The sequence below is a fragment of the Choristoneura fumiferana genome, chromosome 9 (assembly GCF_025370935.1).
Source record: "Choristoneura fumiferana chromosome 9, NRCan_CFum_1, whole genome shotgun sequence".
NCBI classification, from domain to species: Eukaryota; Metazoa; Arthropoda; class Insecta; order Lepidoptera; family Tortricidae; genus Choristoneura; species Choristoneura fumiferana.
The window spans coordinates 6,110,389-6,126,176 of record NC_133480.1 but is presented as its reverse complement, the minus strand read 5'-3'; the positions used below and the strand labels follow the sequence as shown (position 1 = coordinate 6,126,176).

Here is a 15,788-nt window from a genome sequence, read left to right as displayed (position 1 = left end):
AGCTGGTTTTGTTATCGAAAAAGTGGAGGGGAGCGGTTATTCGGATGTCGGTAGTTATAACAATTAAGGTGTGGCCACCGTGAATAAAAAATATTAGGAGGTAAAGGCTCCTGACATCTGGCAATACTGAACAGGTACCTAATTCGCGAACAAGAATTCACTTACTTCTTATCGCTTAAGCAAATAATGTATTTCGTTGATCATCAGTTTTTTTAAGTATTTGCGAAATGAGGGATATTTCAAATAGGAAGCGAATGAGACTGGATAAAATTTACGATCAAAGCAAGTATATTTAATATAAGAGATGGGCCGAACATGGGTTTCACCGAATACGAATATTCGGCCGAATGTTCGGTAAAACTTTTACCGAACCGAATATTCGGCATAATTGATTCCTAAGTAGAAGCTAGAAATATGATTCATTTTTGGTTGAATTTTGTAATTTAATCATGCAACTCTTGATTAAAACAAACATTTCTTACAATAAAGACCTGATTGATTATATTAACATATTATTTTATTATAAAGATCACTGTAGCTTAATCTCAAAACAGCTCCTTACTTATATTTTGTTTTTAATTAATAACCAGCTTTTTTATCTGCTGTTATTGGAAATAAAGCTAGTGTCAACAAAAACACAAAGCCTCACTGTACCTCATAAAAGTAACATTTAACACAACTCGTACATAGCCCAATACACTAAAAAGTTTGAGTACCACTTTGCCGAACCTTCGGTGATTTAGCCGAATATTCGACCGAACCTGTCGAATAAGCCGAATACCGAATATAAAACGAGTATTCGGCCCATCCCTATTTAGTATCCCACTATAATATTATAAATGCGAAAGTTTGTAAGTCTGTTTGTTTGTTTGTTACTTCATCACGTCTAAACTCCTGAACCAATTTAGATGAAATTCGGTACACAGATAGTTTGAGTCCCGGAGAAGGACATGGGATAGTTTTTATCCCGGAAATTGCATAGTTCCCGCGGGATAGCGATAAACGAATTCTGCGCGGACGGAGTCGCGAGTAACGGCTAGTTATTTAATATTTTCAAATAAGTCGACTTGATAGTAGAGGTAAAGAAATTTTTTTTTTTATTTGGGGCATCAACAGCAATACAGTACATTATAATAGGACTTAGGTACTAAACAGAAAGCCAATAACAGATGTCCACAGAAATACAGTTGGCGATATAATATAATTAAATATAATTAGATTTACTAGATGCATTGTATTTACCGCTGGTATTTACCGATAATGGGATATGTACCTACTTAGATAAAAACTGTTTCTACATACAACTTGACGTTCCAAATAAAAATAAACTTGAGTTCCATATCAATTCCGTACCTACACCAATAAGACTAATTTTATGTTATATACTAAAAGTCGCTGAACTAGACATGTTTTGTCTTAGAGGACGTAATATTGAGACTTCTGCATGTTACTTACTAGATAGTAGGCAGAAGTACGTAACAAGTAAGTAGGTGAAAAGATGTCAGCGATGTTGTTTTTCAGTATATTACGTTATCTCACTAAAGTTATTAGAAGCGTGTCCGTATTTATAACCACATATTATAGATTAAACACGTTTCAAGAAAATGTTCATTATTAAAAATGTTTATAGGTTAGGTACTGAAATTAAATTTATAAGCGTTATTACTAATGGCTAATTGATTTAAGCTGAAATTGGAATTACCATAAATTACTGACCTTTATAATACAGTCTCAACACAGGATTGTTGAGCTGATTGTTGAATCGGGTTTATTAGTGGTAATACTTTTGAATTCCGTTAGTACTAAGTTTGTATTACTGCTAAATTACGAACAGAGCCTAGAGTGAGTTAGACGATTTATTGGTGTGGTTGTATACTTAAGTCTTAAACTTCCTGCTTAATTTTAACACATTTTTTTTATTTTAAAGTAATTTATTGAATCAGGCGTTACTTTGCGGATGTCCATATCAATAAACTAAACGAATTTCTTTGCTCACCCGCGACCTTATGATAGCTAAGTTTATGCAAGATATGAGTGTTCATGCAGTTTCTCCACCTCCACACTGTAAGAACACACACAAACCCATTTATCCACCACCACAATACACTGATGCATTTCGAACTCAACTAGAGCTCATCTTCAGAGCAACACAACGTACACCATACTACCAGAATACCAGATGTTACTCTAAAAAAACAACCATATGTCCTTCCAGGAGACTCAAACTATTAAATACTATTATAGTTAATTATGATTTTTTTCTAAATAAATCAATAACATTAAATTCAGCTTTCGTCTATTCAAAGTCAATCATTTTAGACACTCAATTGTTATAAATTAAGATGATATTTTCGTCAATCTGTACCAATCAAAACTAATAAAACGAATTCAAGGACGGGTCAGTATCGAGCGAGAAAGTCGAAGCAAACCGAACTTACGAGGAAAGTACGTGTATATTACTATACTGTACCTACTGTACCCTTAGTGTAAGCAAGGACCATGTATGTAAGTTTTCGGTTACAAAATACGTCTCGATCGCGTTCGCGTTTAAATCTCAATTTGTATTGAAACACGAACATCACCTCTATATGTCAGTCTGTCTGTCTGTCTGTTACGCTTTCACGCTTAAACCGCTGAACCGATTTTGATGAAATTTGGTACAGAGATAGAATAAATCTTGGGAAAGAACATAGGCTAGCTTTTATCGCGAAAAAGGCTTTAAGGAGTTGAAAGTTAATATGGGAGATCGTCATTTATTAAAGATAAATCGATGGTTCTTTATGAAACTTGGCATTTGGGCACGTGATAAGAGATAAATAGATATTTGTTCGCGCGTTTTCAAAAATTCTTCCTGTGAGGGGGTAAAATAGGGGATGAAACTTTATATGGAAGATCGTCATTGTCGAAGATAAATCGATGGTTCTTTATGAAACTTGGCATTTGGGCACTTATAAGAAATAAATAGGTATTTGTTCAAGCGTTTTTGAAAATTTTACCAGCGAGGGGATGTTAGCAGAGCCTTCTAAGCTCATAAGCAAAATGTACGCAATGTGGGTTCATTTTAGATGGCTTATTGACATAGACAGTCAGACATGAAAAATAATGATTTGTCGGATTTTTCTTATTTATTGTGCTATAAGAGCTTTACCTTTATGCAAAATTCCAAGTTTCTAGGATAGGAAGTACCCTATAACTTTTTCTGTTACGGCGATTTGTATGGAAAAACCTTTTTAATAACTGTAGCTTTTGATTGCCTTCACTTAGAGGTTTGACTTTTACACAGCTTTCGGGACTATTAAAACTCGATACCTATACTCCGCGCGTTTACGAGATAAAGGGTCTTGACAGACGGACGGACGGTCAGCAAAGTGATCCTATAAGGGTTATATTTTTTCCTTTTGAGATACGGAACCCTAAAAAACATTTGTTCCGGCGCTTTTCAAATTTCGACCTATTTACTTGAAAATATGGGGATGAAAGTTCTTTTAAGGAATTTCAAACAAATTTACTATAAGTATATTTATCGGAAATATATGTACCTATGCTTAGTAAAAATGCCGTCCTTATTATAATCTTACTCTTACTACCCTCCTAACTTACAATAAAGGACGTAAGGTGTCAAGAGTTCACTATGAAGAATTAGTCCTTTTGTGTTGGCGCAGTGTAGAATACACGTCGTATTGCTAAAATAACTAGCAAGCCGCTAGTAGATTCCCGCAAAATATTTATGTTTTACCAAAGAACATGGATGGATGGATGGAAGAACAAAAAAAAATAGTTTATAATTATAGCAAACCGTAGAAACATCAATTCATAAATTATAATTTGACAAATTATTTACATACATAACAATAAATACTATCTAACATCCAATACTAAAACTATTTATAAACTAATAAGGAAATAGAAATAGGTAGCCTAAATAAATTAAATATTTCCCAAAGTTATTATTCCACGCGGACGAAGTCGCGGGCAAAAGCTAGTGTATAATAAATGCGAAAGTCTGTGAAGATGTTTGGAGGTTTGGATGTTTGTTACTTCATCACGTCTAAACCACTGAACCGATTTAGATGAAATTCGGTATATAGAGTCCTGGAAAAGAACATAGGGTAGTTTTTTTCCCAAAAAAATACATGGTTCCCGAGGGATAGCGATTAACGAATTCTGCGCGGAGCGGACGGAGTCGGGGGTAACGGCTAGTAAATCATAATGGTGTGCACGTTAGACCTCTTGGTGTCGGGCAGGTAATTGCCGACCTAGGTTGTTTGAATTAGGTACCTATGTCGTGTTACTAAGCACCTACCGCGGGTAGAATAAAATTTAATTGCAGTAGGCGTTACTAAATAAATAATGCAACTGACAGCTAATTAGCCCACTCGAACAGTTCATATTAATTATAATAATCACCTATCGTACAGACTTATCGGAAAAAATACTATTGTGTAGCCTGTTAGCGTTTTTATAAAACTTGTTCTCTTCAAATACCTACATACCTACTGGATAAGTAAAACTGTGTAAAGTTCAGCACATGAGTTTGTAAACACCTGTTAAAATTTTATAAACTGTGTGCTCGGAGCTAAACAACTAACATTAGATTAAAAAAACATGCGCGTGGGTATAAAACCCGTAATTGACACGGACCCCACCCCGCAGGGTTGGGTCGCTCACTTTTCTCCGCAACATAGGTAACATATGGCAACTTGCTAAAAAAAAATCTCAATTTAGCTTAATACCTAGTCTTTAGATGTACAAAACCCGCCAACATTTTTTCAGCAAGTGGCCATTAGACTTATGTACTAAAATACAGTAAACAACTGGTACCTAACATTAACAGTTGTATACCAAGTCGAGGTGCTAAGACGCGGTTGGTTGGACCGGTGCGGTGTTAATCACACCACTCAACCGGCGTCGATTTCAAACAGAAATAAAACTAATAAAAACACTCACCGAGCGTCTTCATGAACTCATCGAAGTTCTCCGAAGATTCCAGCTTGTATTTCTTGCCAACGAAATCCATTTTAAATTGATTTGTGTTTTTTTCGTAAAAACGACCAAAGCTCGCACTCGCTTACCGGCTTCTACTCGAATGAATACCCCGCCACAGCGCGCATGCCTAAGTAACTGAGTGAATGGATGAGCGGCTGAACGAATGAACGGATCAACTGACTCATTCGACCTTGGTAGTGATGTGTCTCGCTCGAGTTATCGAAGCGGCCGAGATCGCGAGTTCAACGGACTCACCGGCGACATAATGTAATCTTATTCAATGCGGTTGGTCTAAAAACATGCAGAACGTTATTCTTGAATGACTCTTTCATAACTAGTCCTTCGTGACCTGAATGGTGGTACTAAGAGCTAAAGAATTCGATAACATTTGCAGCTATATGTAATAGGTACCTACTTGTATTTTTTTCGAGACTGATTCATCAATGGGGCTTTTTGAATAAGTTTCCATATCGATGGTTAAGTTCAAAAGGTCACAGCACTACTGCATAGGCATCTCTTTCCGTCATAGTGTTAACTAGTAATTTTATCTCTTCCTTCCATGGCTATTCATTGGAGCCCTCGCTCGTGATTATACGAAAAGGGTCACCGTGTTTTGCCGATGTTGCTGCCAAAATACACTGCAGTTCGATTAAAATGAAAATTAAACCCATACCAACATAAACAATTTGTACGTATCTACATACCCGCTGATCAAGAACTTAATACATGATTATTTAAGGAGGAGGTATTTATAAGTAAGTACTTAAAATTTTATTGTTTTTGACAATCTTCGTGGTAGGAATAAGAATGATTTCAATTTAATTTTAAGAAGGTGAAAAATAACTTATTTACTCCAAATAACTAAAACACACGTTACGTTATAACAATCCTCCTAACATAATACCAACTTAAAATTTCATCATCATCCCAGCCTATATACGTCCCACTGCAGGGCACAGGCCTCCCCTCAGAATGAGAGGGCTTGGGCCATAGTTCCCACGCGGGCCCAGTGCGGATTGGGAACTTCACACACACCATTGAATTGCTTCGCAGGTTTGTGCAGGTTTCCTCACGATGTTTTCCTTCACCGCAAAGCTCGTGGTAAATTTCAAATGTAACTCCGCACATGAATTTCGTAAAACTCAGAGGTGCGAGCCGGGGTTTGAACCCACGACCCTCTGCTTGAGAGGTGATGGGTCAAACCACTAGGCCACCACGGCTTACTTACAATTTAATACATAAAATTTTATTAAAAAAGTAGAAAAATAAAACAAAGTAAAAATAAAACTTGTCACTCTGACGCGACGCCCTGAGAGGGACGGTACGATACGGACTTCGATTTTCGAATTTTGTAGAGCCCCCCTGTAATATGGTTATAGATAGGCACTAAGATATCCCGTTTACATTTATAGATACCTAACCTACACCAAAACTGCTGCAATTTTGATTTGGATACTTAATCTAATCTCATGTAGTTATCAAGTAGTTACATTGAAAGTATTTCTTAAAACAAATGAGCACTTACGTCAAAATACCTGAAACTTTATATTAGTAATGCAACTGGACACATACAAATGTTCTGAGAATGAGTGTTAGATGTTTAATAATATAAAAAAATAATAAGTTCATCATCATCATCATCATCATCATATCAGCCTTAGGACGTCCACTGTTGGACATAGGCCTCGCCCATAGACCTCCAGTTGCCTCGGTCGGAAGCGGCTTGCATCCACCGTGAACCCGCGACTGACCAGAGGCCGTATTGCCTATCGTATCTGACGCTCGCGATCGCAATCAAATGACAGATCTCGCATAAAATATAAAAACTGTCATTTGATTGCGATCAGAAACGTTAGACAATACGGCCTCAGGACTTTACAATACAATACAATAACTCTTTACTGCACACCAACACAGTAAGCAGTACAGAAAACACAGGTATATACGTAGAGATTTATTATATAAGGTAGGTACCTAAGCAATAGGCGGCCTTATCGCTTATTATTAGTTATTACGGGTGGTTTTGTGACATGTAGGTATATTAAATAAAAATAAAATTAAAACAAACCTTTTGGAAACAAGCTTTTATTACTTGTAAGTAGGGAAGGGCCGAATATTCGTTTATATTCGGTTTACCGAATATTCGTAATCGGTCGAATATTCGGCTAAATCACCGAATGTTTGGCAAAGTGGTACTCAAACTTTTTACTATATTGAGCTATGTATGAGTTGTGTTAAATGTGTTATTTTTATGTGGTACAGTCGGAGTAAAAAAATATTCGTCACCCTAAGATCTATTTTCCTTTGCTCAGTATGAGCGCTAATCTGCTTTACCGATTGAGTAGGACATACTGCGTCAACCTGTCAACCTGCTAAACATAATCAGGTGACCATAGCAACCCTACCACTACACCTTGGCACTGACAAACACTGACAATTAAATAGAATATTATTTAGTTAAAAAAAATGCGTAAATATATACTTTTGCAAATGTGGAATCGTTTACATATTAATGCACGTGACTGTACAAGTTGGGGGGGTTTCAACAATAACTCTTTATTATATATTTTCATTTACCTAAATGCGTCCGTACCCTATTGCATTGCACCTGTTGGTACAACGACTGACAAACGACACATAAGTAGTGACAACGCTGTACGAAGCCGAAATTAGCCGAGTCCAAAGACCGATGTGCAATCTTTATATGGCCGGGTACTATAATTGGAATACATAACAGAGTTATCCGGAGATGGATATTAAACCGTCTATTACAATACCGATACTACTTTCCTAGAAAGCTAAACCGGAATTGAGCAATCAAACAATAAGTTTTTGAAGAGATGTGATTCACTCAATAATGGCTGAACAAAACTAACAAAGCAATAGCAAATGGAATGACAAAGATACAAAAGATATTTATAGAAACTGATGTTAAAAATAGCTTTATTGGTGGTATGCAGTACAGTCGGCATTAAATGGATTTGCCGTGTGTAAAGTGCCAGCATTGAATATTCATAGATACTGCAACTTTGTATGGATGGATGGAATCCTCGGTGCGCGAGTCCGACTCGAACTTGGCCGTTTTTTTTTGTCCTTTTGTAATCTCATTGTTACTGTTTTATGGTAAGTAATAAATAAAGATCAAGATTTTATCATTGTTACTTAAAGGCACTCCAGATCTACTATACCTGATCCTTATCATATTATCATATCTTAAATTTTAATGCAACGTTTACAAATGTCACGGATTTCTGTCTAAATAAAAAAATGCATTTGTTGAAATGCATCCTCAGCTCCTCGCGCCGTTCACCAACCACGTTTGTTTCTCATCTGCACATAGCTCTGCACCTCTCGCACAGCTCTGATGTATACGCAGTCTTGTCCGATAGTTTCAGAACCCTTCACGAAGTTTTCAAGGCCAGTTGGTATTGCTAGGTGTTCAAAATATCTTTATTCAATTTTAGTAATAACAATCACTTCACTTCGAATAGACGTTGCCTTTTGTCTGGAAAGGGCCTTGGGTTGAAGCTTTTTAGTTTTTCCAGTGCCAGTGTGTAATTGAATATGTTGTATGTAATGTTTTAAACTTTCGTGATTTTCGTGACCACATAACAGTAGCCGCCGCGTGGTCCCGAGTAAGCTTGAAACACGCAGAGAGCGGTGGCGGGGCGGTGCGGCGCGGCGCGGAGGCGCGCGGTACCGGTTGTAATATTCGAACTAACATGAAAGAGGGCACACAGAATACCGCGCGGGAAATATGCGTGGCGCGGTATTCTGTATGCCCTCTTTCATGTTAGCTCGAATATTACAACCGGTACCGCCTCCGCGCCGCGCCGCACGTCTCCACCTCCACGCCGCGCCGCACGGCTCCGCCTCCCGCGTCAGTGTCTAGCTGTAGTGTGTGCCACTGTACATGGTTGAAACGTCGAGGTAATTACTCTAGCGTGATAATTCCCGAGTAAATATAATATGTATCTATTTATATAAGTATTTTTATCCGTCTACTACTCATAACATAAGCTTTGCTTTAAGACTAGGTCAATTGGTATCCATTGTCTAAATATGCTTACATTTATTGATTTAATTGATTATTTCTGTTACCAACTCATATAATACCAAAACAAAGAGTAGGTACCTATAAAACTAACAAGTTTCTACTAAATATTACGTTTTTGAATACCTACAAGACTTTTTTTTGTTGACAGTACTTGCATTGTCACAGAACTTACATTATGTACTTATACCAAATTATAAGTCTTTCCGACCACTGGAAGTGAGTCAAAATGAACTTACAAGATTTGGCCCACCAACAACAACAACAACAAACGTACTAAACTAAACTTATTATAAAGTAAGTTAGATGTAGCCGATATGTTATTTATAAATTTATTTACTGGTTTATTCGAAATTTCGCACCTGGCGCCCTAACAGTCGTTTTTATTTCTATTACATATTTGTATGTATAATGTAATAATGTTTGCTCTCGGGTATTGGATGTTTTATATGTATTTTATTTTTATCTATCTATATAAGTATGTTTATCCGTTGCCTATAGGGATTGCAGTACCGGTACTGAAACCGAATTTGTATTTCCCGGTACTGGATCTACTCCAGTACCGGGAAATACCGGGAAATTCGATACTTTCGGTACTAGAGGAAAAATGTGTTAAATGCTTGTTATGCGTTAAATAAAACGTTAAAAATAGTTTTATAGAAGTTTAATAAATAAAATATGAATCACTGAAATTACCCTCCCTCTGTAACTCAATTATTGAGCATCTTCAACCTTGCTTGACTCAAAGCGCGAAGCTGCCCTTAGACACGGTACTTATGCATCCCAATCCCGATACCGGAATAGCGCTTCGCAATAGCAAAGCAGTCCTCCAGCGAAGTGTGCGGTACTTTGCCAATACGTACTGGTCTAATCTCGGTCGCACCATTCAAATTTGTGCAGATAAGGGAAATATTAGCGGTGTTTATGAAGGTATCAAGCAGGCCCTTGGTCCCGTCATTAAAAAGACAGCCCCTCTTAAAGACGCTGATGGCTCTGTTATTACAGACAGTCAAAAACAATGGGACCGCTGGGTAGCTAGTGGGCTAGGTCTCTTCTCTCAGCCTGTGTTCCTGCATCCTCAAAGCATGCTCAAACTGCACAAATGGACAGAGTTCGACTATAGAGCTACTGTTAATCAGCTCAAGTGTGGAAAAGTTCTGGCGGTGACGGCACCCAAGCCGGAGTAATTAAACTCCAGTGCATCAGACCAATCTTGCACAATCTTCTGTGTAAATGCTGGGAGGAAGGAAGTAGGTACCTCAGGACATGTGCGACGCCAACATCGTCACCTTATACAAAGGGAAAGGTGATCGCGGCGACTGCAACTGCTACCGCGGTATCGCCCTTTTAAGCATAGTTGGTAAACTTTTTGGTCGAGTCGTCTTGTGTAAAATCCAAAAACTTGCAGAACGCATCTATCCTGAGGCGCAATGGTGTTCGCTCCCAGCGATCCACAGTAGATATAACCTTATACTTCTTCAGTTACAGGAGAAGTGTAGGGAGCAGAAAGCAGAACACCCCTCTCTACGTCGCTTTCGTTGACCTTAACAAAGCGTTCGATACAGTAAGCAGGGAAGGTCTTTATTCTGCGCTCGAGAGCATTGGGTGTCCGCCAAAACTTCTAAGCCTGGTAAAGTCATTTCACGAAGGCATAAAGGGTTTTAGATTACAACGGCAACACATCGGAGCCGTTTGATGTTCGCAGAGGTGTACGTCAGGGCTGCGTTCTCGCTCCTACCTTGTTCGGAATATATTTCGCACTAATATTAGGTACGAACAGCTTTCGGTGATACCGAACGGGGTATTCATCTGCACACGAGGGGCGCCTCAAATCCAAAAAACATTGTGAGCATTTACAGCTTGATAAAAGTTAAAAATATTAAAATTATTATATATTTCTGTAGTACCGGAATTCCCGGGAAATGAGTTTCGTTTCCCGGTACTGAGGGCGATGAAATTTCCCGGGAATTCCCGGGAATTTCAGTACCGGGAATTCCCGGGAGCAATCCCTAGTTGCCTAGTATCCATAGTACAAGCTTTGCTTAGTTTGGGGTCTAGGTCAATTCAATTGGTGGCAATTAGTGTCCCATGATATTTATTATTATTTATTTATTAGATACCTAATACACAGAATTTCAGCATTCGATTCCATTTCCATAATTTCAGTAATCAAATCACGGTGTAAAGTATGTACATAAGTACTTAATTGAAATTACCGATAAGCAGTCGTTTCCATTACAAACTAAATACGCCTTGCAAAAAATTGCAATGCCTTGCAGCTTCTAGAGAGCTATCAAAGCAACTTTAACAACCTAACATGCTTCACTCACTTCTTTTCAACTTTAAACCCTATTCAAGAAACATACGGTTGATTCTGCATCAACGCTGGTAAGATAGATACGAGTTAGTCGAAGTAAGTCGATAGGCAACCCATTCCGTTCAACCTCGAAAGCCTTCGGTCGCGCATGCGTGGAACGTTGACACCCGTTCAGCTTCCCAGCACCTTTTGTCAGTACCGTTGAAACCTTCAGCCACCCTTGTCTTCACGGAAAAAAGTAATCGAAATTTAAAAAACAAAACATTCAGTGTTCTTTGCTACCCAAGGTAAGTTGCTTAACTTGTTTGGTTTGAAGGATTGAATGGGAATATTTTGTATGGACGATTAAATTGATTTGCATAAGTGTGTGGTTGGAATCATTAATTATGTACCTGCAGAGCCGGCTGTCGAAGATGGCTTCTAATCTTATGAAAATGGGTGGAACGGTTTTACGATTTTGCTTAATGTTTTATTTTGTAACTGTTACATTTATGGGCTCTAAAGCAGGAGATCGTAGGTTCGAGGCCGGGCGCGCTCTTTGTTTTTCGGGATTTAACATTTAAAATTCGACCTTAAGCTTTTCGGTGAAGGAAAACATCATGAGGAGACACTCGAAGTAACTGTAGGTATGGTGTTATTCTATGGTTCTCAATGCGAACTAGGCCCGCGAGGGAAATACAGCCCTAATGCCTCTGATCCTGATAGGAGACCTGTGCCCACTGCCCAGCAGTGAGACGACGTATGGGTTGGAGATAAATTGTTATTGTTGATTGATTGATTATTAAAGGGTTCCACCCTGGTACATCAGTTTGTTCTCTCTATATAATCGACAATTTAAAATATCCACAAGTATCTTTGTATGGTTTTAAAATATCTAAAAATTCTTCTTCAACTCGGATTGTCAAACAATAAAGATCCATTTCAATAAATAAAACAACTGCTTCATAGTCCCAGTACTGCAGCGGAAAAGTTGGTTTTGAAATTAGAGCAGGCAGTCAAATTTCCTTTATTACTCAGTATATTAGCATGGGGCATACCTAGAGTACCTATACCATCACTTTTTTAGTATCTTATCTTCTATCTTATCTAATACTTATTAAAACGTAGTTTAGATAAAATATCTTTTTTTATTTGTGAGTACAAACTCGTACCCCGGCTTCGCACCTCTGAGTTTTTCGAAATTCGTGTGCGGAATTACATTTGAAATTTACCACGAGCTTTGCGGTGAAGGAAAACATCGTGAGGAAACCTGCACAAACCTGCGAAGCGATTCAATGGTGCGTGCGAAGTTCCCAATCCGCACTGGGCCCGCGTGGGAACTATGGCCCAAGCCCTCTTGTTCTGAGAGGAGGCCTGTGCCCAGCAGTGGGACGTATATATGCTGGGATGATGATGATGATGACAAACTCGTAACCAAAGGTTTTCGAATTAAACATAGTCCTGCGTTCTGTACCTGCCTTATCATAAGTAGCCTTAGTTTAAATTAGGCAAGAAAATCCGTGTAAGTTGAAGGTAGGTACAGTCAATTACAAAGATATCGATAAGGTCAAACTTAGGCCAAAGTTACTAAAATATGTATACTTGACTTTATTGACTTAACATTAAGGTCGTTAGGCATTCTCTTTAACCCTGCAACTCCTTGTTACTTCAAAGAGCGATTGTGCAATTAAAAACGGATCATCAAAATCAAAAAAATGGGTTCGCTAACAACTCGCTGTATTTTTCAACGACACCCAACGAGTGAGGGTGCAATGTTAAGCCCCCCCCCCCCACCACACCTTGCACAGTATGTGTGTTTGTGCAGGAAGCGGCGGGCGCGGGACGCCTGCGCAGGCGCGACGAGCCGACCCAACATATTCTCCGCGGTCAACAACTTCTTTGCTGATTCGCCGCTGGTGAATCAGCTCAAAGGCATCATGGTGAGTGTGAACTTATCTGTGTCATGCACGCTGTCACAGGCATCACATTTAGCAGTCAATAGCAGAAAAAGCCTCGTAAATATTATTGATAATACCTATTATCTTTTCACCAGCTTTTGTCAACGAGTAAGTTGAAGAAGAAGATAAAACATTTATTTACAACAACACAAGGCACAACAATATTATTTAATAAAGACAATACGAAGGATAGGTACAGTGTGTCATTGCGGTTGCGAATCGGACACTGGCTCAGTCAGTATACTCGTAATGCTGAAAAAAAACTCCAGCTCTCAATAACTCCTCTCCACATCTCCAAAACTACTGTGCTTAAAATTTCATTCCTAATTTATCTGTGGTTGATTTTTAAATTACATCAAGCTTTACCGCATGGTTTGTTTCAGACGAGACAAACGAGCAGCAGCGGGGGTGAGCCCGGCCCCACGGACGAGCCCTCCGCCCCGCCAGCCGCGGCCCCCCTTCCGTTGCACTCAGTCACTCCGAGAGGCGAGTATTACCACTCCACTCAGTTGTATAGGCTAGCAGTAGCAGCAGCGACTCCTTCCACCTCGGCAGCGGTGGCTCCCCCCCCCCCGTTGCACTCAATAACTACGCACTCCAATATGACTCCAATAGACAAGCCAGGCAGTTATAAGTGAGTGGCAGCGGCGACAAACTCTTTCTTCGAGCTGCGGTCCCCCCTCCCCCGTCCGTGGCCCTCAGTCGCTTCGAGTCTCAAATAGTTCGAAGTTCGAGAGGCAAATATTAAAACTCCACTCAGTTACGTAGGCCAGCAGTAGCAGCTGTGAATCCTTCCATGTTGCCAGCGCTACCTGCCCCCCTCCCCTCCCGTCGCACTCAATAACTAGGTACGCACTCAGAGAGACAAGTCAGGCAGTATGTAAGGCAGTGTGAGCGGCAGCGGTGGAAAACTCTCTCCCTCACTAGCCGCAATCAACCCCCCGTTGCACTCAGTCACTTTGAGAGCAAAAGTTGAAATTTTGTTTTGTAGACGATAGTTAGACCAAAAAACTCAAACACACCTATTGACAACAAAAACACACTACATCACAACAAAAACAGTAAAAACATAAATAGGAGAAGAGAGAAAAATTAGAGACGTTGTGCTGTAGTGTGATGCCAAAAGGACAACAAGTAAGTAGTCAAACAATTGGCCTTTACTCCAAAAAGTACGTTTTAATTCTGATAGTGTAACCCATTTCGCCCTTTCAGGTACACCTATGGTATACCGAATGTGGAAAATAATTAGTTGTTGACATGGATCGATACGCTTTCCACATTTCCTCGAATCAACATGTCAGCGTTATAAATTCTGAGTAGGTATAGAACACAGAATATTATTGCGATGGTTGGAAGGTTAATTGATCGAAGCGCCATTTTTGTGGAAAATTTTAAATACCTAACTCAAACGATATAGAAAAATTCACCGATTCCGAACATGCTCATATAAAACTTTCAACCGTTGATTGTACAATCAAGTAAAAGCTTTGTTGTTTGAGTGATTAGTATAATCAATTTTAAACCGCGGCGTGCCGTCAAATAGACGTTAAATTACTAACAATAGTAATTGTTTCTACGTTACAATGGTTTGTACGTTATTTTTTTTTAATAAAAAAACTGGGGAAGTATGAGTTAATATGTTTTATTTATTTGAATTTTGGGCCAAAAATATTTTTGACACCTAATGACCTAAGTATAAAAATGTCTCTCAGACAATTTAACGCATATTTTTGTACATAGTCGAATAATGATCAAAAAACAAATTATGGTCTAATTAAAAATGGCACGTGCACACCCAAATCATGATATTTATTGAAATATTTGGGCTCAAAATAAATCTAAACATAGGCTAAGTTCTGTGAATAAAGGCTTATAATAGAATTCCACGAATACCGTAGAGGGTGCCGTAGCTGCTACGCTGTAGGCAGCTACGCCGTAGCTTGTTACTTCAATGCTTTATTCTTTACACGTACTGAAGCATTAAATTTGCACGTTACATAAGCATACAGGAATATACATGAGTTTGTTTTATTAAAAAACAAGCTTCATTACCTACTTGTAAATTAGGTGGGTGTGTTCTATAATTAAAGGAGAAACAGATTCTTGACAAGGCTGGAAAGTATTTAAAATTAAAAAAGTTATTTTTTGCAGTTCAATGTTTTCTTCTTTTTTTTCTTTACATATGCTACGAGGCGCTACTTTTTGCTTAGTTTCATAGTTCTATGCTGAATACGTAAGCTTTAGTTTTGCTTCCCACGGTTCTAAATTAAATTACACTTTCAACTTTTTTTTTCAGTTTTATCATTTGATAGCCTGAACATTCATGTGCTGCCGTAAAATACTTAAATGAAGTTTCTAAGTTTCTTTTTTGCGGCTACAAAAAAACAGTCACAAATATTTCGTATTAATTTTTAACTTGATGACTCTTCGTGTTCTTGAGATAAAGAATCGTGACAGAAGGCCACACAAACAATGAAGTCATCCATAAATAACG

General features: G+C 38.5%; 1 protein-coding gene across 1 annotated transcript in view; it reads right to left on the bottom strand.

Moving 5' to 3' along the window:
- fabp (fatty acid binding protein) overlaps positions 1-5,094 on the bottom strand; it is a 28,986-nt gene extending 23,892 nt beyond the window's left edge. The window contains exon 1 of the mRNA XM_074092026.1: positions 4,948-5,094. Coding sequence (XP_073948127.1) covers positions 4,948-5,017 — 70 coding nt within the window. The 5' untranslated portion in view covers positions 5,018-5,094. The remainder of the gene's footprint in view (positions 1-4,947) is intronic.
- Between the last annotated feature and the right edge of the window lie 10,694 nt (positions 5,095-15,788).